This window comes from Platalea leucorodia (assembly GCF_965183815.1).
Source record: "Platalea leucorodia genome assembly, chromosome: 19".
NCBI classification, from domain to species: Eukaryota; Metazoa; Chordata; class Aves; order Pelecaniformes; family Threskiornithidae; genus Platalea; species Platalea leucorodia.
In genome coordinates this window covers 3,196,368-3,221,056 of record NC_138841.1, presented here as the reverse complement: position 1 = coordinate 3,221,056, position 24,689 = coordinate 3,196,368, and the positions used below count along the sequence as shown (strand labels likewise).

The window sequence follows — 24,689 nt, the reverse complement described above, 5'->3', positions numbered from 1 at the left end:
TGTCTGGGACCGCCGAGCCGCTCCGCAGGGAACCAGGAGAACAGGCAGCTGGACAGCAGCACCTTGTTCATTCAAGTAACATATACACTCAAGTGGCTGCCAGAAGGGAGCTCGCTGGTGGCACGTGGGGCTGATGACAGCATCTCGACCCTCTGACCTTTGTGCCACCATTTGAAATATAGGGTCCAAGATCAGCAATGAGTGAAAGGTGATAAAGTTTGCTGATAGCTTATTAAGACCATTAATACCAAAAGGCCAATATGTCGCCTGCTCCCAGGGAGGGGGGCTGGAAGAAAAGGATTTTCCCCAAATGACATAAGATAGAAAATCACCGAGGGATGCCAGTGCTGTGCCGCAGTCTCCGATATCTGGTTTGAAACACTGATAATTCTTCCTTGGTTTCCCGGTGGACGCTCCTCTACCTGCTGGAAGCAACTTAACTTCACTTGACTCCAAGGACACCTGCGATAGAAAAACAGGGATAAGGAGCCATCCTGGGGCACACGGCATGCTAGGAGCAGTCCTGCTCACTTTGGCATGCTGGGAGGCTTGCGTTCCTGATGGCAGGAATGGGAGAGAGCTGGGAGCCCAAGGCGTGAAAACCGGCCAAAGCACAGCCGGCAGCTGCCGCAAAGTCCCGTTCCTGGCCCTGCCGCGCTCCTCAGCTCCAGGAGGAGACAATTAACGAACTATGTGGGTTTGTTTTAACTAGAATGAAGGCATCATCTTGTTACTGCCTGTTATTGCTTTATGGTTTAGTTTCTGTGCAGATTATGAATTTATGGCTTGCAGGAGCCCCGGCCGAGCGGTGGCAGGGTGCCTGGCTCACCCCGCACCCAGAGCACCCGCTGTCACCACTGGCACACAGGGCTTAGCAGGTCTGGATTGTGTCCCAGTGCAGGCAGGACTGGGAATTGCTCCTGAGATACTTGTGGTTTGCCTTTCCTCTGATCACAGATTATTTTTCAGCGCCCTTTGGTCCTAACCTGGAGTTTGTGCCGATACTTGGTCCCGGTGCAGAGCATCACCCCCAGTCCTGCTGCTGACACCCCCTTCCCCTGGCCGAGGCTCTGCCCTCCTGTTTAGCTCGCCCCTGGTCAGCTGTAGCACCTTGTGCTGTTTGACATCTTCCCCAGGTGCCTTCTGTGCTCTGATGTGTGCTGGTGTGTGGCAGGTGCTCCCCGAGGGACAGCTGCGAGCGAGCAGACGAGCCCTACCGATTTGCAGGCAGCATCAGCCAGTGCATGAGCGTCACCGTGCAGCCCAGCAGCATCTCCGTCTCCGAGCACAGCCTCCCGGTAGGTGCTGCCGGCAAGCGGGGCGGGATAGACCTGTTGGTGAGAGGCACTTCCAGCACTTTTCAGGTTCGCAGTGAACAGTCCATTCTCCAGCCTTTCTCCCTTCCCATCGGCATGAATGTTTTCTCATGAAGTCAGGCTCGCAGAGGGACTGGGGAGGAAAGGGGTCATCCGAGCCGGAGAAGAAGGGGGTGGGGATGGCAGAAACAAATTCCCCTTCCCCTTGGGCCTCAGCTCACATTTCTCTTGGTCCGGTTTCATTAGCTGTTGAAAGGCAAGGCTTTGTTTCCCAAAAACCTCATCTGTGAGCTGTGCTCAGGCCTGGCTCGCTGAAGCATCCCAGCTGTTGCTCTCCGAGCCCCCCAGCACCCCGCGGCAGCTGGCCTTGCTGCAGCCCCTTCCCGCTCCCCACCGGGGCGGCTGCTCCTGCCTGCCCGCCGGCACTCGTGTCGAAATGGCGTGGGGCTGTTGGGAGGGCACTCACCCCTTCAGGCACCCGTTTGCCATGGGGACAGTCCCCATTTGTGATGGGGTCAGTAGGGACTTGCTCATTTCTGATGGCCACGCGTGCCCGGGGCAGGGCTGGCTCTCCCGTGCATGCAGTGGGGCGGTCGCGGCGCAGGGAGGTCGTTGGAGCTACAATGTGTGCAGAGGGTTGTTGGGGCAGTCGCTGCTGCTCTCGTGCATGAGAGGTAACGCGCTGCTGCTGCTGTCACAGGTTCCTGACGCAGGCATTGAGGGTGGTAATGCTTCTGTAGAGCAGCCAGGGGGACAAAAAGCTGCCATTGCCGCCTCTCCTGAACTGCAGTACCCAATGGCTCAGCAAGGCATTTTTGTATCGGTAAAGAATCTGCATCCTTGGCTTTCTTTTTCCACCTCCGCTTCCCGTGAAAGGGCAGCTGGCCACCTCCCGTGGGTGGACGGGTAATTTAAGGGGGTCAGTATTGAATGGGAAAACGGCAGGTAATGAGAATACGAAGAAAACTCGGGCAGCTCTGCCTGCCAGCAGGTTGATGCCTGTGTTTTGTTTCCCCTCTGCCTCTCCTCTCCCCGGCTGCAGCTCAGCCTGCTGGTGAGCGATGCTCCAGACCTGACGGCTGGGGTCACCTGCCTCTTCGGGAACCTGACGGAGGTGGAAGGGCAGGTTTCGGGCAGCCGGGTCGTCTGTGTTTCGCCAGCAGCAAAAGATGTTCCTGCCATACCTGTGGATCAGGGTAAGTAACTGAATTCTGGACAGCAACACAACATCTGTGCCACCAGAAAGTATGGCGTAGGTTTGGAAGTGTCCGCTGGCTGGAGCAGACCCTTTGGGGCTGCTGCTGGAGAAAGCCATGCTCCTGTCAAAGACCATTAAACCCAGGGAGCTAAATATGCTTCGTCCTTAAGAAATGCATCCCGCACAGGGCAAGATAGGCTGGGAGCAGGCAGCGCCATGTGCCTGCCCTGTCCTTACACCCTCCCTGTGCTGCCAGACAGCTTCCAAGACAGGACTTGGGGCTGCAGGAGCCGTCTGTGCCCCCCGGGGTGGCTCATGAGTGGGACGGGGCTTGCAGCCTTGCCACACCAGTGGATCTGGAAAGCAGGAGCCCTCCCCTCGGCCTGGCTCAGCACCCACGAGTAGGTGGATGCAGTTTCTGTTTTTCGGTCTTGATCTTTGGGTTGTTTCTTCATTAATGTCACTGCTGTCATATTTTGTCTTCCCATAACCAAAATGCTACTTGCTTAAAACTCATTTTCTCCTTGGCATCCTTCCAGGTGTCAGCTGTGCTTCCCTGCTGATATCTTTGTATTTCTAAGGCATTATATGGAGCTTGAGACTTGGTGAACACTGGGGGCCGAGAGCCGCCGTGGTAGTAGGGCTAGCGGAGACTTACCCACAGCAGCTCTGGAAGAGCAATCTGCTCTTAATTAATCCAGTGCTGAGGCTCCTAAAGAGCTTCACTAATGCCCTTGTTTCCAGCATTGTCTCCTATTCTAGTCTTGGGCTGCTTCTCAGAGCAGACTGAATTAGTGTTTTTATACTGGAGACAGAATACTTTAGGGAATGGGATGAGATCCCACACTCATTTCAACTGTGACCCAAGGCAGCATTCAGACCCCGCGTCTCCAATGCATTTTGCCATCAAGCCTGATTTGGTTTGGAGGCATTGCTGGAGACAGCCAGCCTGGCACCCTAGGGTGCTTGAGGGCAGGGTCCGGCCCGGGGGATTGCTCAGCCCCCAGCTTGGGGAACTGCTGCAGACTCACTGCGTTGGGGGCCCAACGCCTAGGGGAGCAGGGAGACGAAAGCAGCCTGATTTCCACCTTCTACCCCAGAAGCAGATGGCTCAGCACGCTGGCAGGCGGGGAGCGGGTGCCCCCACTTCTGCTGTTGCTTCCTTCGTTACGGCTGGCGGGACTGACGGGCTCTGGTTTGCCTCCCCAGACTGGTTTGGCGTGGTGCTACAGCTGAAGTCGCGGGAGACGAGGAGGACGTTCGTCAGCACGGAGTTCAAGTTCTACAACTGCAGTGCCCACCAGCTGTGAGTGCTCCCTCCCCGTCCCTGAGCAGAGCCAAACACTGGCTAAAAAGAGAAAGGGCTGGGAAACGGATGCTGGGCTCTGGGACCAGCCGGGGGGTTATCACGCTGCTCGGTTCAGCCAGCAGACACGTGTGGTAGAAGGGGAGCCCGCCAGTCCCTGCATTCTCTGAACTTCTCTGGGTGCGTGTGTAGCTTTCTCTGCCTTGTGAGACACAGGCGGAGTGAGCCTGAAAAAACCTTAACCTGCTGGTGCCCCCAAGCTGCATGATCCTGCAACTGTGAACTTGGATGCATCTTCACAGGCAGCTGGTGAAGGCAGAGCAGAGGGTCGGGGAGGTGGGCTGCAGGCAGCCGGAGGAGGCAGAGCCCTTCCACGCTGCACCGGCCAGGAGAGAAGGGTGCTGGCTGCTGTGAGGATGCTCCACGGGGTGACAGAGGAGGGCACGGCCTCTGGAGGAGACGGTGGCAGGGACTGACCTGGAAGTCTCCAGCCCTGGGGTCTGAGGACAGCAGTTGTGGTTTAGATGGGGTAAGCGAGAGCACTGGCAGCTGGAGCTCCCTGGAGTCGGGCAGAGCAGCCCTGAGAGCCCGGTCCGGCAGCCCAGGCATGCGGCAGGCGCGGTGGGCTGCTCCGCGGAGGGCTGGGGTGCTCAGTTCTGCTGAGCATCGTGGAAACATCTCCCCCATGGGCACATCTGCCGCTGAAAGGCGGCCCGCAGGTGGCTGGCTTTAAAAAGCCGTTTACAGACGTGAAGCGTTCATAGATTTCTCTCTGGGAACACAGCAAGCCCCAAAGCACCAAAATGACACGTGGGCAGGACCTGCCCGAAGTCGGATAGGAAAAGGCAGGCCTGACCCGGGGGGCTGGGCGGCAGGGTCGGCTGCCAGCTCTGCTCCGGGAGCGTGATTTGCTGCTCCAGCTTGCTGGTGGGAGTCAAGAAGTGTCAGCACGGGGTCACTCCAATCTTTCTGCACTGGATTTGAAGCCTCAAGCTACGGGGCCTTCCCTGCTGCGCTTGGGAGAGGGTTGTGTGCACTGATGCGCTTGGCTGGTCTGCAGTTTTTCTAGGCATGTATTCAATTTTTTTTTAATTTTGTTTTGAGCCATAGCACAGAGCAGAGGTACCGGGATGAAAGGAGCCCTGCGAGTCCTTCAGTCCCCCTGTGCTGCCTCTCATGGCGGTCTGTATCCATTACCCCAGTGATCCCTGCCTCCTGTCGTGCCACCCCTCGTGCACAGCTCTGTCCTTATGTCCTTGTCCCTCAGTCAGGCTGTGCCGCACCAGCCTCCCCTCCAGCTGCAAGCACTTGCAGTCCTTCCAGCGGTTCCTCTGCATTCTCATGTTTTTGAATTTGCGTGAGGGATGGCATCACGGGGACCCCTGTTTTCACTTAGGAGCGGAGGTTTGAATCAGGAGAGGCAATGCATCTTTTCTGGCCTGTCATTTGGCTTCATCTGACCATGCCTTTCTACCAGCTCCTGTTTGGAGATAAAGTGCTAATACAGTGGTAAATTCTGCAGCACTTACATCATACCGGACACGTTATCAGCGAGTTCAACAAGGGCAAGAGCCAGCCTGGCAGGAATGAATCACAGCATGCAAAAGGAGAAAGGGATACGGGTCTCAGCCAGCAGAGAAGAGAGACCTAGTGATCCTGAGACTCTTGATTGCAACGGTGAGGGCGTCGAGAGAGAGCAGGGGAGCAGCCGTGCCCTTTGTGGCTGCACGGAAGCAGGAGAAGTGGCTGTGGTGCATGAGGCGCGTCCCCCTTGGAGCTGGCATTAGGCTAAGAGGGGCAGGAGGGGTTTGGGGCCGGACAGGAACATGCTGCTCTTGCAGACTGGTTCTGTGAAACCTCCGGTCCTGGATCCAGCTGCTGTGAACCCACGGGCTGAGATGGCTCAGCACTCAGGTGCATGAATTCCTGTGTCCTGAGGGAGCTGCAGGTGGGTCAGGGAACGTGATGGTGGCTTCTGTGTTAAGTCCCTTTTAATAAGGAGCAGACGAAGTGGAGAGATGCACTTTCTGAAGCAAAAGAGAGACAGTGGTCCTTAAGAAAGCTGGATCGGGATGAAAGAGCAAAGGTGGTGACCTGGTATAAGTCTCTGAGAGCTCAGGATCCTGCCGGCAGCCCCTCGCCCTGCTCAAGCTGAAAGCAGCAGCCAGAAAGCCACGGTACGGTGAGAGGTGCCGAACCAAGCCGTCAGCCTGGGTGCTCAGAGAGGTCCTCCTCCCTCGGCCCCAGCGGTGCTGGGGGAAGCAGAGAGCTCCACCGGCACCAGAGGGGAAAACCGGAGGCCAGGGCCAGGCCAGGTGAGGGTGGGTGGGAGGGAGAGGTGCTGCAGACTGAAATGGAGACAGAAATGGGTCAAACAAATGAGTAATTAAATAAGCTTGCAGCATTTGATATTCTTCCCCAGATTTGCATACACATGATTAGAATAAGCTTCCTTAGCTATTAAGGTCACTAGGAATGCATCAGAAGGAAAATACAATTGCATTATTAAAGCACACGTTCTCGTGGCAGCAGCCTGCGAGAGGCATTGCCCGGGCACCTCTGCCCAGCTGGCGAGAGGGGCCCTGCCCGGAGACCTGCTTTCCTCGTGTTCCCATTTCCTACCTGAGGCCATGCTCCCGCTTCCCTGCTGATGCTCTTCTGTTTGCACCGACCCCGGGCTCGCTGCAGCGCATCCCTGCCCCGGGCACTGCCCGCTGCAGGCAGCACCCCGGTCTCTGGAGCCGCAGGTTACGACGCAGGGCTGAATCCTATGGGCACAGCTTATGCTTATGCCAGCAGACGGTCACCAAAACGCTGCCACGTGGCACGGGGGGTTGGCCTCAGAGAAGGAGGAGGTGGTTACTGCAAATATTAGCAGCTGTCATGGACCGTGCATCTAACTGGCAGCCAGTTAGTGTGCAATAAAAACCACCCAGCCAGTTCGCTGGCAGCTGGGCCACCCCACGTCTGAAAGGGGTCTGCGTTCTTTCAAAAACATTTCATAAACAGTTAATTTCTTCCAACATGAATCAAAAGCACTTGCTGGACTCTTTGCACTCCAAGGCCAAGCAGAAGTGTTACCGTTGACTTGAAGCATTCCTGACTTGTAAAACAACTGATCCAGTTTTTCCAGGCTTGCCTTGTTTTCCACTTTCTAGAAATTAAAAATCGTCTGGTGCCTGTGCAATATTGTGCTTTATTTTACACCAATGCAATGATGTGCAGTAAATCCCAGCTTGTATTTTATTACTGAATGAAGACAAACTGTCAAACCTGTTTGTTACTTTTGTTGTATCAAAACATCCCTCCAAAGAAATTATTTTCCCATGAAGGATCCTGAGCCTGGACTGCTGGCTAGGCCTGCCTATTACTGTATAGACCTCCCAAGGTGATAACCTCCTCCCTAACTCCTCCTTTCCCCCCCCAGGTGCCTGTCTTGTGTGAACAGCGCTTTCCGCTGCCACTGGTGCAAGTACCGGAACCTCTGCACCCACGACCCCACCACGTGCTCCTTTCAGGAGGGACGGATCAACGTCTCTGAGGTACCAGACTGGGGTTTCAGTACTCCTGAGCGCGCTCTTCTTTGCGTTTCTATGGCACAGTTAGCATAACCAATGCTTAGCTGAGGTTTTTCAACTTTCCATGGGTCAGGGCTCCTCTCTTGGCTGGCATCGAAAAGTGCAGATACAGCTTTAAAGGAGCGTAGCAAGAAGGCATCAGTTTAGCAAAAACGATGTGTCTTGACCTGAACGCCAAAGCTGATCCCACCTCTGATATGTGAGAATGCTGAGGTTCAGTAATAGCTGTAGTTGCTGCAGTGCTTTCCTTCAGGGGTCTCAAAGACTTCTCCAAGACCAGTGCATTTCAGCAACTCCGCTTAACATACGAGGCGTGCAGGGGTTTGCCCGACAGCAAGCAACAAGTCGGATGCAGAGCTCTTGGTGGGACTCATCCAGTGGGTTGTGTTGGCAGGTCTGAAATTTATGGCGGGAGCCTGACTGTAAACTGATTAAGAAGGGAATTACAGACATGAACAGCCCCAGACGTTGGAAAAGAGGATTGATTCAGGTTCCAGCACTGTGGAGCAGGAGCTATCTGTCTTAGCAGTTAATAAAAGGTGTGGGGCTCAAGTCCAAAAATGCTTTTAACAGTTTGAAGGAGGCATAGCCCATTAACGGCTCTGCCAGATCTTCTGTATGTCCCGAGGCAGGGATCCATGGAGGAAAGGAGTTTGTTAGCACAAGTTCCTGATCAAAGGTAACCACTAACCCCTTGGTCTGGGGCTTCTGCACTCGTCGTCTTGTCGGATTCCCATGCTGCTGTCTGCTTCAGGTTCACCAAGTACAGAGCAGATGCAGCCTCTGATGCTGGTGGGGTCCTGGTCTTTGCCCTTACTGCTCCTACATGTAGCTTTGTGGCACCTGAAATGGGTGCGGGTCCTAAAGCTGCAAGTTAAAAAAAGGCTTTAAAAGGTGCTTGAAAATCCTGAGTGTCTTAGAAAGTGGGAAAGGCAGCAGTGAGGACATACACAAGTATTAGAAAAAGAAAGGAGAGTAAGATAAGCCAGCATCAAGACAAACCCTTCAGTGAGTAATGGAGATACGGAAAAGCAGGAGAGATTGGTCAGTAGAGTAAAACACTGAGCCTAAAAAGTAGTGGCTGAAGCTGCCAGGCTGTTGCTAAACCAGTAATAAACTTGAAACTTAAACAACTCATGGGCCTTTCTGGTTAAAATGCTGCCAGGAGGCCCATAGACACAAGGCAAAAAACGTTAATGAACTGCATGTGTACATACCTCGGTGGGAATCTGCAAGAGCCAGGGGATGGACGGCGCTACGGGGAGCCGGCGCTGCCTCCTGCCACCTGCGAGGGACGGGAAGGGGAGCTCACGCAGCGGCTTCAAAGAGCTGCCCCGTGTGGCAAAGATGCCCAAGGAGAAGCATCCACCCTGGGGACAAACCAAAAGCTTTCTCAGTCCAGTTCAAAGTCAAGAAACTTCCTTTCAACATAACAAGAGAAAGCAAAAGCCTTTGCTTTTCCTTCTCTCGAGTGATGTGGAGGTTTTTCTCCATGCTCAAAGCATCACTGTCTTCCCAGGCTTTGCAATTGTAGTTCTCAGTTTTATAGGTCTTCAACCCCATGATCTCAGAAGTGTTTGACAAGTCTCTGGTAAAGTAGGACAATCCCATTATCTCCATTTTTCTCCTGGGAACGCACAGGACTTGCCTGAGATCACACAGAGGGAGCGAGTGGAGGAGTTGGTATCTCTGCCAGTTCCTGCTGGGATCACAGGACTGTCGCATCTCCAAAGAACTTCCTCTGTCATCTTCTTCTTGTAGAGGTTGTTTCTTACCAGGGGATGCTATGTGGTGTCTAACACTTTCCTGGTGATAACTTTTGATAAGGGCGGATGATAACGGTACACATGCTCCACCGTTCGTCATGACTTCTCCAGACCTCTGAACACACAAGCAAAACCAGTCGCCAAAAACTAATTTGTTTGCTTATTTAAGGCAAATGAATTGCCACTTCCGTACACAGTGCAGCGCTGACGCCTTTATTATGGGCATTTCGCTCTGGCTAACAGAAGACGTGAAATAAATTCCTTATAAAGAGTTTCCTCTCTTAAAACAATTCAGATCACAATGTTCTCATTGTGTCATGGCCTGATGTAGTAGCAAAATGTTTGTGCTTCCCAACATCGCTCGCTTCCTAGCAGAGTGTCGGCTGTGTTTGGAGCCGGAGCGGTGCTACCGGTGCTGCGGTGCTACCGGTGCTGCGGTGCTACCGTGGCAGTGCCCGCACCACAGAGGGAGCAGCGCCGGCGCGTGCTGCCCTACTTTCAGTCCCCTGTGCCTCTTCTCACATAAGATTTGCACGCGTGTTCACACGGAGTTGGAAGTTTTCTTGTGCCTTTATATTTAATTCAAGAGAAAATATCTTGAATATTCCCTTTTACTCCTGGTCCATCCGAATTTGTGTCCCAGTGGGACTGGATGTGTAACCAACTCCCTTTGATGCTCCTAGGAGTCGTCTGTCTTGAGAAGGGAAAAGAGCTCAAAGCCTCAGTCACTTTACGAGGTGATGGGGGAAAGAAAGCCCTTCTTCATGAGCTGTGCACTTGCTCCTTGCAATCTTCTGGCTGTATTGACCGCGCTCAATGCTGCCTTTTTGCCCTGCTTTCCATGAAAATGCAGCGGAGAGAACAAGCTTTTTCTGTCTCTCCGCCTGCCCTGTCAACAGGAATTGTTTACTAACATCTAAGGGCAGAGCTCGGTGGTAGACGCGGGTGATGCAGAGGACAGCCTCCGAAGATGGGCTGGTGCTTTGTCAGGGGCTAGCGAGTGAGAAATGTTGCACCTTGAGTGTCAGATCTCTGTTTTGCATCGTGCTGTTGTATTTGCAAAAGTGAAAATGTGCAAAGCATGCTTGGTTTGGAGTCGTCGTGAAGAACCCTTCACAGCCTTTAAAGCAGAGATGTCTTCCAGGCCAGAGCTGGCTGTTCTTGATGTCCTCCATCTGGTGGGAAGTTTCTGATGTGGGGTAAACCCAGCTCTTTTGAGAGCAGGAAAGTGCTCCGCAGGGCTGCAGGGGATGGGAGCGCTGCGGGGAGCCGGAGGGAGATGTTCCCGCCTGTAAGCGGGCCGTGCTCGAGGGAATTGCTCCTGTCCTCACCTCTGGTACGAAAAGGGTTGTTTATGGGAGGGAAATAGGCTCTCCAGCCTTCCGTGTTTCGCATGGCTGTAAATATCACAGTGCTGCATAGATTAATGGCAAAGACCCGGGTTACAGCACGCGCGTGCAGCACGGAGCTCAGGACAAAAGGGCACTGGGTAGGAATTTACCAGCGAGCAAAGTCTCGCTTCGGTTGCCTTTCTTTTCATGTTTGGTTTCTAAGGAGCAAGGTCTGCTCTCCTTTCCAGTAACGTAAATGAAGAATAATGTGTTTCCATGAGTGATGGGGACTGTAATTTATATCATTGGGAACGCAACTGTGAGCCAGGGGTTTACATTCATGTGCCAGATTCGTTTATATTTAAAAACTTTAAAACTTTAAAATGTGTGTAGCAAGTTAACATTTGTGGAGGGTTTTTTTTTAAGATGAAAAATACGAAAACATTATATTTTCTTCCATTTGAGATAAATCCCATGGGCAAAAGAAATGCCTGCCATTCCTAGGCATTTTTTTCCAAATAAGAGCAAGAAGATTTGACCTACTAAAACTGCTCTGCTAAACACAAATAATAACCATGGGTGCCCTGTTCTACTCCAGAGACAGATGCGTATCGCGGGTCTTTAAGGTATTTATAGACCTTGGAGTCTTTAAGGCTAAAAAGTGTTGGAGAAGCATGAAATGTCTTTGTAAGTTGTGTGCGATGATACGCAGAATATTCCCCGAGAGTCTGTGCCACTCATGCGTCGGAGTCTTGTCTTTCTCCAGCAGATCTTCTGATTTGTGTTTGTTCTGCTGTACAGAAGTCAAGAAGGATAATGAGAGGATTCAGCGTGTGTTTGTTTAGCGAGAGGAGGCAATAATGGCCTTTCTAACCCACTGCAGGATTTACTTCTCATGAATTAAAAAACAGAGTAAACTGATTATGAAACAAATTGTATATTCCACTGGCTGCAGTTCTCCCTTTTAGTCTGTATTTTCGGGATGCTCGGCTCTTCTGGCACTAGCATGAAGTGCGGAATCGCCTACCTGGACCTGAGCCCTGCGAACCAGGGACGGTCTCATTATTTACCACCACGAGGGGACCTTTGCCACAGCCACACAGCTCCGATCCCAGCAGCAGGACTGGTGCTGCCCACCGCTTCCCAGTTCATCACAAAATTCCTATAAAGTGAATAAACATTGACAGAGACGTTGTTAAAGCTAACGCTATACCTCTAAGAACATAATTGATGTTAGCACTGGCTTTTAGATCAGGTAGCAGGTAGAAAAGGTGGTGAATGGACAAACCAACCTGCCAGGCGAGCTTTCGGATGGCATCGCCCCCCTTCAACTCCGTGTGCGCAGCGTGGGACCGAGGTGCTGCTGCAGCAGCACCCTCGTGGGACCCGTACCCGCTCGCCCACGCTCCGTGGGAAGGCCTGTGGGTGCAGGGACGTGCGCGTACATCGCTGCGGCAGCAATTTAAAAAACAAATTAAAAGAAGACCTGAAAGCTGAACGATGAGTCTGGATGGGAAATGGCACAAACAGGGAAGCGGGGGGCCCCAGCAGCCCTTCTGCAACGTGCGCGGCGTCTGAGCAAGCCCCGCGCCCTCCGCGAGCTCCTGCAGCTTTTGTGGCTTCTCTCACGCACCTGATAAATTCCGCAGCAACTGCCAGCAGCAGTGAGGCTCCCCACGAGTGCCCTGGGCTTTCAGTAGTGTGGCATCTTCCTACATATCCCTCCATCCCACAATGTATATCCCCTTATTAGTGTGATCACTGTAGCTGTCAGCCAGCACAGAGGGGCTGCCTTTCTCAGTGTTTCCCCGAGTGGCGTGCACTCACAGGCTGCATGCCTTTTTTCAGCAGAATCCCAATGTGACATTTTTCTCCCACTGAAACCAAAGGAAAAAAAAATCTATTATGTCCTACTCATCTCTAGTGACAGCAGAACAGTTTTTGCTACCAGCATTTTCAGCACTACAGAGCAGATTTGAAACTGTAAGTCCTCTCCCATGTCTCTAAAGGAAGAAGCTTTTCCTTAACAGTCGTCTCACGAAAGGCAGTGGCCAGGAAGGATAATGGTCCATAACATATTCATTATTTTCAGGACTGTGCACTGAGGTTCTCCCACCGGTGATGTGGTTGGAGATTTTTTGTTTTCAATCATAATGTGATAAAAGATTCTGCAGCTCCCGAATACCTTTCCTCCCAAACATGGGCTTTCCACAGGGCTGGGGACCTCTCTGGAGTGGAGCCATTTGTCTCCCGTTGGTCCTCGATATGACTTTGAGGTTAAATGCAAAACCTTAAATGCAGCCAGATCTCGAGTAGAGGATGGTACAGGCGCGCGGTGCATAACGAGGAGGAAGGAACGTGCATGCGAAGTCAGCTCGGAAGAGCTGGCAGTTGGATGGAAAACGCCATGGATCTGAGGAGCTGCTGGTGGTAGTGTAAAGGCTGAGCTGGGGGTTGGATCCGTGATACCAGGGTCTGCGGGAACCTCAGAGCCGAGCTTCGTGGTGGCATTCCCTTCCAGCCTGCAAACCCGCTCCCCTGCAGAAAAGGGTTTTTCTTTCCTTCCCAGCACAGCCCGCTTTCCGGCCATTGGAGTTTAAAATCTCTCTTGGCTGTTAATCCGTGAAAGTCCCTGTTAGAAATAAAATAAAAAATATATAAGGAAAAGTGCTACTAAAAATGTTTATGAGGCAGCAGTTTAAGCTACTGGCTTCTCCAAACTGGGGTAGCATCTGTTTCTCATTTACAGCTTGCCTGAGCCAGTAGCGAGCCAGCAGCCCATCAGCCTGGCTGTGAGCTGGGGCGGGAGCGCGGCTCGGCCTGCTTAGCGGTCATTAGGGAGAGACGGGGATTTTCTCCCTGGTACGCAGTCCTGGCAGGGGAGGACGGCTCTCGCTGCATTGCCGTCCGGATGATTTACTTTAATTGCTAGGCAGGGTGGCAAAGGGCTTGGGATGCCAGTCTGGGATTTGGCAGAGGGAAGGGAGACGTCAGTCCGTTTTTTTCTAAAACTTCTACTTTAGCTTGGGATTAATCATTTAGTGTCAGATCCTTACAGGTACTTAGGTACCTAGTTCCATCAGATCAAAGCAAATTAGAGCTAACCAGAATGTAAATACTTCTGACGGTCAGAGCCCTTGTCTCTGCGTGTCGCAGTTCCCGGTATATAAATTGAGGAAAAACTGTATCTCCCAGTGTGTTATGAAGAGATAATGTTTAGGATGTTGAGATCTTATGGGAGGAATGTCATACAATTGCCAGGCACTGATAGGTCTTTTTTTTTGCACTTCATCTCAGAGTATCGTTTAGACGTGTAGTTTGTGCTTGTGGGGAACTGGAGATCTGCTCATTGCTAGAGAGATGTTTGCAGGGAGAGTTTCCTTTTATTTTGCATACAGCATCTTGCATAGCAAAGTCTTGAGCTACTGCAATATTAAAACTTGCTATTAATTTACAATTGAATTATTTTGGCCAGATAGTGGCAGAAGTAGAAACAAATCACACTTCTCTGTACTTAATGTTTTAATTGCTGTGCTTAGTTTTCAGAAGATATAGTTTTGGAGGCAGCAGCATTTGACTCTTTGCTTCTTTATTGCCATCACACAGATGTTTGAAATATTTTCACATGGTTTTCAATGGAAAATTTAACAGACTGCTTCCACTTTCATGGTATTTTGTACACTCAAAAATCAGGCTGTTTTCAGGAACTGAGGAACTATCCTTGCTCATGTTTCACCGCCTCTAGCCGAGAACTCCTGAGCCTTAATTTGATATAAAATGACCATCAAGGATGAAGTGCCACTCTTTATCTAACATCACCTTTATTTAATGCCCTTAGGTCAGTTTTGGAAGCCTTTGGGGGTCAGGGAGGCATCCATTTCATTCCCGCAGTGGCTGGTAAAGCTCCCCTCCCGCTGGCCTGGTGCTGCAGGAGGGTGCGTTTGCAGCTCTGCTGGCGGTTGCCGGCTAGCCTCCGGCCTGGTGTTGCAGGAGCAGGACCTGTTCCATCTCCTCTTTCATGCAAGAGGCTTCAGTTCCTAATCAAGAAAGGCCTGAAGTGAAATGGTTTTGTGCTGTTTTGTGTCGTTTTGTGTCAGCCCCCCCTGCCTCCTCCAGACTCCCCACTCCCGGAGCTCAGCATCCCTCGCTTTTTCTGGTTGTCTCCCGAAATGCCTTTGCTCTGGGCTGGCAGGGTGATGGATTGTACTGTAAGGCTCTAGCTGTAACATACTTCTGAATTTGCATTTGTCTCAGAGAAATGCATTCCTGGAGCAGGTCCCGATTGCAATCCAGAGGTGCAGAAAGCCCTTGGTCTGCAGCGGGAGCTACTGCCCGTTGTTTGAATCGCTGAGCTCGGCTGGGACGTCACCTTCCTCCTGCCCGTGGGGCTGGCGGGGTCCCTGGGCAGGCTGGCAGCCCGGGTTTGCTGTTTCTAGGCTAATGTAAAAAGGCTTAGGGTGCCTGAAGGGACTGTGTCCAGAAGAGTTGGAGGTTTAAGGTTTTGAAGCCCAAAGGGTGCTGTGAAGAAGGCAAAGAACCGACGTCTCGGATCCAAAGGGCATCGGAGCTCATTTGGCATCTTCTGGGCTGGCCTTCCTCCTCCCCGGACGGTCTCTCCATGAACACCCAGCGGCAGGAGATCTGCAGGTGCTGTCGCTTGTTGAGAATTTTGCTGCTTTCACCATGCATGAAGGGGCATGCGGCACTCCTGGTCACAGCCCAGCATCCACCCCGCTGATACGTACTGAGATACAGTTGTACACAAATTAATTAGCTTTTGTTTCAGCCTCCCTCCTCTGTGAGAGATGCCTCCTCAGTATTAGCTCCTCAGATCCAAGGACGGCCACTTTTTGAAAGCCGTAAGACCTTTACAAATGCTGTTTGCTGGAGGAGGCTCTGAGTTTATTGCACGTGCCAAACCCTTTGCTACAGTTCCTAAGAGAAAAGGCCAGTTTTGCAGACTAGACAGAATTTCAGAAGGCCCAGGGGGATCAGGATTAGGGTGCTTAATCCCATCTGTGAAAATCCCATCCCTACCCTTCTGGATACTGACTGCAACCAAATCCTCCCGTCCTTGGACATGCTCCGCTTCCCAGAAGCGCAGAGCAGGGAAGAGCGTTGCTTTAGAGCCAGACAGGGCAGCGCAGGTCTCGATGCCTTGCCCACCCGGCGGGGGAGGCGTGCGTCCCACCCAGGCAGCCCCCAGCCAAGGAAAAAGCTGTGCGAGCAGCAGCGCGGGAGCATTGCGGCGAGCTGGCGGGGCGCTTCAGAAAGGCCAGAGGTGCTGGAGAATGGTAAAGGGTGAGAGCAGATAGAGCAGAAATTAAAGTCGCCTCGGAAATTAATGGCACGCTGGTGTAATTTTACTCAGATAAAGTAGAGCAGAACGGTACCTGGTAGCGAGAGGGAAGCACATCCCATGCTGATCAGTCTCGCTCTGAAGCATCACACGGCCGAGGGGTGTAAGGAGCAAAATGGGATTAGGAGGGGGCCCAGGGAGCGCAGCGTGTGGCTGGGAGCAGCCCATCGCCCTCCTGGAGCAGCGGGGCTCAGGCGGAGCTGGAGCAGCTGATAACGCGCTGCCGCTGCTGCGGGAGGGCAGGGCGAGAGCTTGTGTCTCCACAGATAAAACCCAGGGCACGCTCAGAGCAGGGAGGATGCCTCCGATTTATTCCCTGAATAGCGGTATTCCTTCTTCTGCAACTGCGGTGAGAAAATCAGCACCAGTCCGAGAGCAGGGGGACTGTAATGGGGCTTGCTTTATTTCTACACTTAACCTGCAGCTGCTTGGGTGGACTGAGAAGTGGCCGGTCCTGCGTGCCAAGGATGTCCTGGGACGTCAGCCCTGCTGCTGGAGACCTGGCCAGACCTGCGGATGCACCGTAACCGCTGTAACCTCCCCCTCTCTTTTATTGCCCCCCAGGACTGTCCCCAGCTCTTCCCCACAGAGGAGATCCTGATCCCGGTGGGAGAGGTGAAACCCATCACACTAAAGGCGAGAAACCTGCCCCAGCCCCAGTCCGGCCAGCGCGGGTACGAGTGCGTCCTCAGCATCCAGGGCGTGATCCACCGCGTGCCTGCCCTGCGCTTCAACAGCTCCAGCGTCCAGTGCCAGAACAGCTCGGTGAGGGACCGGGAGGGGAAGGTGGCAAAAAGGTGCCCAAAACGGGTGTCGGCTCCAAACGGCTGTGAAGCGGGTGGGCTCAGCCATGGGGAAAGTGGAAAATCCCGGAGTTAACTAATCCCAAATTCCAGGTGGGCACGTGAGGTGTTTCATTATACTGGCCCAGAGAAGATCCTTTATCTGGCGGTTCCCTGTCTGACTGCGGGGGGTCAGCGAGGGGAAGGAGAGGAGGAGGAGGGAACGGGATGAAGGAGTTAAGGCAGGCTAATTCACACGGGGAGATAAGGCGAATCACAGACCCCTTATCGGGGAGCTGTCGAATTCCAGGTCACGGTAGCTGGATGAATGCAGTAATGCTGAAAAGCAGCGTGGTGCAGGGAAGGAGGGGGAAAGGAGAAGTGCCAGGGGAGAGAGCACCGCGCAGCAGAGAGAGGGAAATGATCCGAATGCTGCTGCGGGAGAAGCTGGCAGGGGAGGATAGCTCTGCGCCGTAGGATGGGGCTTAGCCCTGCCAATGGACCTGGCAGGATCTTACCCCAGACCGCTCAAAGTCACCGTGGCAGAAACCGAGGGACGCCAAAGCACGCATGGCAAACGCAGGCTTCCCAAAGGGCACCCTCCGAGCCGCGGCCACGGCTGGGGCTCACGTGGCACGCTTCAGCTGGAGGACGGGCAGGGAAGAGCGTGGTCCTGCCCCGCCTCGCCGTGCGTTCGAAGAGGTCCCCGGGCAAACAGGGCACATTCCGTTTGTTTTAGGCAGCAGAACAGGATCTACTTTAATATTCAGCGCAGATGGTCTTAAATTGTTAATGAAGTTTTGAATTTTTAAAAATTTCACTGGATATTTATATATCACTGGCTGTCTTTGGGCCTTGCAGCTTGGTGGATAATAAATGTATTAATACTATATAGTACTTTTCCTATTCAAAGCGATTTATAAACATAGAGAAGCACTTTTATTCCTGTTAGGGTAATAGCAAGTGGTAGGTAGAGAATGTAAGGGCAATTCTGCACTCACAGCTCTATCGTTTGTACAGAAGATGTAGTTTCACACCAACTGAGTAAAACCCAGGCAAGGTGACTCAGTACAACCAAATGTAAGTAAAAACTGTGCAACTGTTGCACGGGGACAGTCAAAGCAGTCTGCTTTGGTTTAGTCATCATTCCCTGATCCCAAAGAGGATGGCAGCGTTCGCTCGCCTTTTTAAGTCTTTTTAGCAGGTCTTGATCGACTTAAAGAGAGCGTCAAAATGAGACCTCATTAGTGCTAATTGTGATAATGGGAATTTCGGAATACACTGGGAATTCACCAAAAGCATCCAGGTTCCCTCTGCCACGGCCCCAGGATATCCACGAGAAGGTGACTAATTCAAGCCAGTGCTATCCTAGACTAGGCTGAAGCAGAAACTGGGAAAGGACCTCTCTGCACCATCTATTTTTTCTCACCTGATGCCTATTTCATCAGCCAAAGCTGTGCAGCGTGATTTCTAAGCTCCCAGTCACACTAGGGTGCATGGTGACTGTATAAGAAGATAGCCTGAAGGCAGCAGTCCTTCCAGTCTGATTAACTGGAGGGGCTGTATTGATAAGCTAGAGACTGAGTGACAAGAGCAACCACTGTGAGTGGAATAATTAATCTATTACCTCTCACAAGGACTAGATCTGATTTAATTATCTCTTCCTGGTGAGGAGGAGGGAGTCAAAGGAGGACCCTGGAGATGAAGTGTAGATGTGGTGGTGGTTCAGACATCAGCACGTGTTTTTAAGCAGAGAACAGTCACATTTTCTTAAAAAAAAAAAAAAAAAAAAAAAATTATTTTCCTGTTAGTGTCTCTGATAGATCCTCCAAAGCATTTCATTCTCGGTCTTCTCCTTCAGTATCTCTACGATGGGATGGACATAAGCAACCTAGCAGTGGACTTTGCTGTGGTTTGGAACGGGAACTTTGTTATTGACAACCCAGAGGATCTGAAAGGTAACGTCTGCTTGAGCTGGCTTTCAAATCATGGGAAGGAGGGCTGTGATGGGGGCTGGGCAGTGGCTGTTGGGGCTGAGCGGCGTTAGCTGCTGTCACTGCGGCTGCAGCCAGAGACGACGTGGTCCCGGTGGATCCTGCTGTGGGTGAGAGCAACTTGGTCGCTCCACTGATAGTGGTGCTCACTGAGCACCACTGATATAGCCTTGGCTTTGGAAACCACATGTGTAAGTCCACTCTGCAGCTCATTAAGTTGAAGCTCAACATGTGCCTTTGCTCCAAGTCCAAGAGCAGCTGTAGTCCGTATGAATATTTCAGTTCTTGACTTTGTCCTGAGTGCCCGTCCCCTCTTCCCGCAGTGCACCTCTACAAGTGCGCAGCCCAGCGCGAGAGCTGCGGGCTCTGCCTGAAAGCCGACCCCAAGTTCGAGTGCGGCTGGTGCAGCGGCGAGGCCAAGTGCACGCTGCGGCCGCACTGCGGCGCGCCCTCCGCCCAGCCCTGGCTCGACTGGTCCAGCAGGAACGTCAAGTGCTCCAACCCTCGCATCACCGAGGTAAGAGCGCGCATCTCCGGCCCCTTCTCCTTACTCCTTCCAAAGTGGATTTGTGCCTGTCTCCCTCGTGTCTGAAAATCCGCCGTCATCCATCCGGCGCTGAAGAACAGGGAATAAAACGCTCCGCTACTTTCTCTGAAGTTAATGTGCGGATCCGCCGGCACACGGCCAGGGTGTGCAGCCCACTGCCCCGCCGTGCAGCCGTCACTCGCCGGGATGCGACCAGCATTGGGGTGACCGCTATGGACTGGTGCAGGAATGCTAATTAAACTAGCGAGCTAATTAGTCTATAATTGATGCTTCTAATGTTTCTGTTCAGACCACTGAGGGATGCAAAATGTCTCCCAGGAGCGTTTTTACCCGTAAAACTGCACTTGGTCTGTTAATGTTACTATTAGGAGTGACACTCTCATCAGGTGGGAATGAAAGAAGATTTTGGTTTCTCACTTAATTAACTCCCCCAAAAAGCCTCCCTTGCCCTCAGTGGGTGTCTGTACTGCAGAAGGCGGAGCGCATGGGTGTAAAACAGTGTTGGATCGAAGCAGCCTGTTGCACTGATGCTCATGGCTACAGAAACGCCTGGCAGGGCAGGAGCAGGGCTTCTCAGTGCGCAAACTTCTGCCAGCTGAGTAAGGACCCCAGTACATGTGGAAGTTTCCTTTTAACTCGGGTTAGTTCCTGCACCAGCTTAGCTAAACTGGCTCGTGCTCAGACCCCTGGGGGGAAGGCATCAGCCTCCTTTCTGCAGAGGAGGGGAGGAAACCGCAGCGGCTGGTGGTGCTGTATCAGGGCTGGGGCTGCTGGAGGAGGATGTTGCTGAGGAGGGTCCATCCGTCCCGCAGGGACCTTACCAAGCCTTTGGTATTTCTTTCTTAGACCTTCTGCCCAGCCCCATTATACCTTTGATGGGCAGGTATTTCTCTTGTGTGCTGTTTTGTGAACTGCAGAGTGGAGCTTGCGAGGCTGCGGAGGAGCAGAGGTGGTGGCAGCGCTGACTGTGCAGAGCCGCAACAGCATTAAGAAATGTTGAGAGGCCGTCCTTTCCTTGGTTGGTTGGTTGGTTGGTTTGGCAAGTCATAGCTATCTTTACAGAGAGATAAAATGAGCCTTAAAGGCTTGCTTAGATATTTACCTTGTCCTGCCAGTAGTCAGAAACCAAAGTTTCCTTATCCGAGTGCTGTTCTGCTCGCACAAGGCTTATGCTATAAGATGCAAGAAGCAAAATAGCCTTTGCCTGAGATTTTCTTCATCATAAACCATTCAGACAGTTGTAATGTTGAAGAAGTGTTAGATTTATTTATTTGCCCCTCCTTGAGCTAAGCAGAGAAGGGGAAAAACACTCTGCTCCAGCCACCAAGTGGCTTGCATCTAGGCACTGCCAGGCTGGCTCTCACGGCTGGCTGCGGGCACGGCACTGCCGCCGAGTGTTTTATCGCTGTCCAACTTGAAAGCAACACTTTTGGTCTCTGTCCAAGGAGAAAAGAGCAGAGCCTTGCTGGTACAGATTTCTTGTCTCCATAACTAGGTCTGTGTCTCAGCCTTCAAAGCGGGAAGTGCGGGGTGCCTCGCCAGGGGACGTTTTGGGTCTCAGGAGATTGCCCTGAGTGGATTTGGAGATGAGAGAATTGAGCAGGGAATGTCTGTGCTTTTGTTGGCAGATTGGCTTATTCCACAGTGCGGGTCAGCAATAGAAAATACAGGTTTCAGGGGGATGGCTGTGTTGTCCCATGGCCTCAGCTGACCCTGCGGTGCTGTGAGCTGTTGTGATTTTATCACAGGTCTTGCAGTGTTTGGTGTTTTTCCTTGAACTCCACCTCCCACCCTTCTCCTTATGGATTCACAGCTGCTTTTTTTTTTTTTTTTCATGAGAGTCAAGTTTGCAGTTTTCACTGTTGTAGAAAAAGAAGGGGGAAAGCAGAGGGAACTAGTGGCCTTTTTCCTGTGATTTGGGATCCACTGATGGGAAGGGTGCTGTACAGGGCTAAAATCTCTTACAGAATTTTGCTAGGTTCTTGAGCAGTCAGGTCTGTAGAAAATGGCAAAGCCCCAGTAGAAACCCTGCAGGGTCGATATTCCTAAACCCAAACCTTTCAACAGCACAGGTTAACTTCTCTCATCTCCCTTCCCCTCCAGAGAAGTGTATGAGATTGTCTTGGAGACCATGAGACTTTTACAGCCTGCATTGCTGTTGGGTCCTTTTTACTGGTATCTGAGTTTTTTTCAGTATTTTGGGTAGCATTTTACGATGTCCAGTGCTGCAGAGCTGTGCACTGGGAGTGGGGAAGAGACCACCCTGCCCCGCTGGGACCGACCTGCTCCCGGCAGGGGTAAAGCCGGCGCTGGTGAGGCTCCCTCCTTCCCGCCAGCACCGGCATCGACAGACTCGACCGGGAGCAGCGCTTGGTCTCATGCCGGGGCTTGCACTGCAGCCTGGATTGCTCAGACTAAAAGAGCCTTTAATATGGGCTGGTTTCCACTCCTTTTCCTTCATCTGGCCGGTTTCACTCCTTCTGTCAAGCTGGAGGTCAAGGGCCTTGCTCCCAGGCGCCAGTGTTGTCGGGGAATGCATGACTAGTAGGAAGAGATTGTGTTTTAATAGTCATAAAAGTACATGAGCAGTAGGATATACGCAGCTCTTTTTCTGAGCGGGAGGCCCAGCTGTCACCGACAGTGTCCCTTTAACAGCGTAAAACTTCCACGCTGTCTGTGGTCTTAGCAATAAATAAATAAAAATCAGCTTTCTTGCGAACAAGCGGCACTCTGATCTCCTGTTCATTTATTTGCAGGCCTCATTAATATAACATCAGTGCAACAAACAGCTGAAGGGGGTGCAGTGTCAGGCTGAATAATGGAGTTGCTCTGCTGAGATAACAATTAGGTTCTGAATGTGCTATCAGCTAAGGCAGAGACAAGGAGGGATCATGCCAGGATGACAATGCTTATGTGCTGGTTCCCTGCTGGGCTCATCAGCTGGGATCCAGTTAGCTTAGAGCAGGATGAAAAAAGACAAAGAGAATGAAGGTGGATGACATTTTGGGAGAGGGCAGGGGTTATGCTGTTTATTTTGCAAGCCGGGCGCTCTCTCTGCACCCTAACAGATGCCAAGCAGAGCGCTCTCAGGCTCGCAGCTTGCCTGCAGCTCCGGGAGGAAAGCCCCAGCCGACTCAGCCAGTCCTGGGTCTCCCTGCCTCGTGCACAGCCGCCTTCTTGAGGCTAAATACTGCTTTCTGTCAGAAACGCTGAACCATGCAACCGGCAAGATGTGAGGCTGAGAACATTTATCCTGCATCGTTATAGCAGTGTCTTCTGCAGGCTGGGGAGAGAAGTGTGCTGGCGCTGTGTTGGGGCTCCTGGATCCCTGGGATCCCTTGGATCCCAACCTCAGAGATCCCTGGGATCCCCACCTTGGTTTCAAGTGAGAAGCAGCAGCAATAGAAATGCGGTGGTGCACCCGCATCCCTGAGGTGATGCGAGGGCAGCGTGGAAGGGTAACTGAGCTCCTGCCAGCCCCCACTTCATCTCTGTATTTGAATCCTTTCTGCGAATAATACAGTGCTTCCCACTGGCGTTAATCCTTTCACTGAGCAGTGGGCACTTGCTTTACTAGAGGCGGTGGGTTGCTTATTTGTTTCACGCAAGGCGAGGCTGATGCAGAGAGGAGAGGTGACCTGCTCAGAATAATTCAGGGGGTCAGCGAAACCAAAGGCCCTGCCTCCCACACCCCACTCCGGATCTCAGTGACGTTCAAACTGCTTCGGTTTTGCAAACAACCTAGGGAACTTCCAGCAGTGGTGCAGGTGCCTAAACAGTAACTGCAACATTCCTGGTAATGGCCTTGTTTTTCCTTAGCTGCCCTTTGCACGTTCTTTTGATCCTCCACAGACCTCTGAGTGAAACAGAACTCTATTACAGTATATTTCTCGAAAGCGGGGAATATTTCCTCCTGATCCTGCCTGGCTCAGACCAGCAGTCGGGACTGTCGCTGCAGCCACGCTCGCAGACTGAGCAGCTCCCCGGCACCACCGCAGCCCTGGGCTGAGGCAGACCACGCCGCCGGCAGCGGCCCCGGGCTGGGCTGGCTGGAGATGCCTCGGCCGTGCATCTGCAACACAACGGGGTGGCCCAGGGGTGCTGCCTGGCTGGGTGCTGCTCGGAGGGATCGCCAGCGCTCCGTGCAACGGGACCTTTAAGACTTATCTTCTTTCTGTGATTTTGACTGAATCTCTCCAGCTGTAATTAATTGAATGCATCTGTTCTAACCCTGGGGCTGCTTTATGGCACAGTTACTTCAAAACTGTTCAATTAGCGGCCACTAAAATCTAGGTCGAGTGGAGCTCCATATTGGGGATTTTCCAGGTCAGGACACTTTCAAAATACAGAATCGGCTCTGCTTTGTTCGGTGAGGCCGGTTGGCTCCGCTGGTTGTGGTAAGGTCGGGAAATGGCAAACTGTGACTTCTTTTGAACAGTGATGAGACAACGAGCCCGGCAGTGTAAGTGCTCCAGCAAACGCATTTTAACATAACCCAGAGCTGCGAAGGACAGTTGTAACTGCCAAGTACCTGAACTGCCGAGTCCAGGTGACTCCCAGCTAGCGATGTAAGCATTACCAGTGCAGGCCTTCAGGACTCGGTGTAATGCAATACAACTTGATTTTGTAGCATCTTTTATGGGCACATAGTGCTTCACGGAGCTAAATGATACAAGACATGCTACGCGGTGTGAGTTACGGAAAACAGCAGCACGACAGACAGGGTACAGTGAATAAATTGGAAACCTCAGTGGTGCGGTCGAGGGGAGAGGGAGGTAGAAATTAAAGCATACGCAGGGGGAGGAGGTGATGGTTTGACACACGGTGCAGCTCACGGGCTCTGCTGGGTGCGTGAACCCCAACACGTGTGGCCAAATTCAATAGCAGCACCTTGAACGGGAGCAGAGGTGGAGAGCAAGAAATTATGAGGCATAAGCAAGGGAGAAGGAAAATGGCTTCAGCCGAGAGCTGAAATGCAGGAAGATGAAGGGGGCCACTTGGAGCCATGGAAGTGGTGGGGAGCAGGGGTGTCCTGATGGCGTTAGCATTGGGTGGGAAGGGGATCCTGCGGAGATCGGGGGAGACGAGCCCCGTGGCACTGGAAGGTGCAGGGGGTCCCACAGGGGCTGCTCTGGGGCACGCTCGGCCCACGGTGCAGTAGGCTGCCGGGACGTGGTCTCGTGACGGGGCTGGTGTTTTGCTGCCTTCCTAACCCACTCACGTTCAGGAACAGCGAGCTCTTACGAAGGTGAAAGAAAAGCAGCCATCCATCCAGAAACGGTAAGGAAAAGGTTTTGAAGAGCTCAAATCTTTTGCCAAAGACAAGGGTGGAACAAACAAGCGTAAACAAGATTTATCCATTAAATTAATTAAATTGCATTATTATGAATTGTGTTTATTTATTAATAACAGCTGTAGCATGGAGAAGATTAGTAACTCACCCAAGAGCAACAACAGACCGGTGGCAGATTCAGGGCAACTGTTTGAGACTTTTAGGTCCAAATTTTGTGAC

At 52.2% G+C, this 24,689-nt stretch overlaps 1 protein-coding gene across 1 annotated transcript in view; it reads left to right on the top strand.

Annotated features, from left to right (window-relative positions):
* PLXNA2 (plexin A2) overlaps window positions 1–24,689 on the top strand; it is a gene marked incomplete at its 5' end in the record, with an annotated part of 151,948 nt that overhangs the window by 87,561 nt on the left and 39,698 nt on the right. Inside the window, 7 exons of the mRNA XM_082329984.1 lie at window positions 1,175–1,298; window positions 2,359–2,512; window positions 3,724–3,820; window positions 7,248–7,362; window positions 16,419–16,619; window positions 18,498–18,594; window positions 18,954–19,147. Coding sequence (XP_082186110.1) covers window positions 1,175–1,298; window positions 2,359–2,512; window positions 3,724–3,820; window positions 7,248–7,362; window positions 16,419–16,619; window positions 18,498–18,594; window positions 18,954–19,147 — 982 coding nt within the window. The remainder of the gene's footprint in view (window positions 1–1,174; window positions 1,299–2,358; window positions 2,513–3,723; window positions 3,821–7,247; window positions 7,363–16,418; window positions 16,620–18,497; window positions 18,595–18,953; window positions 19,148–24,689) is intronic.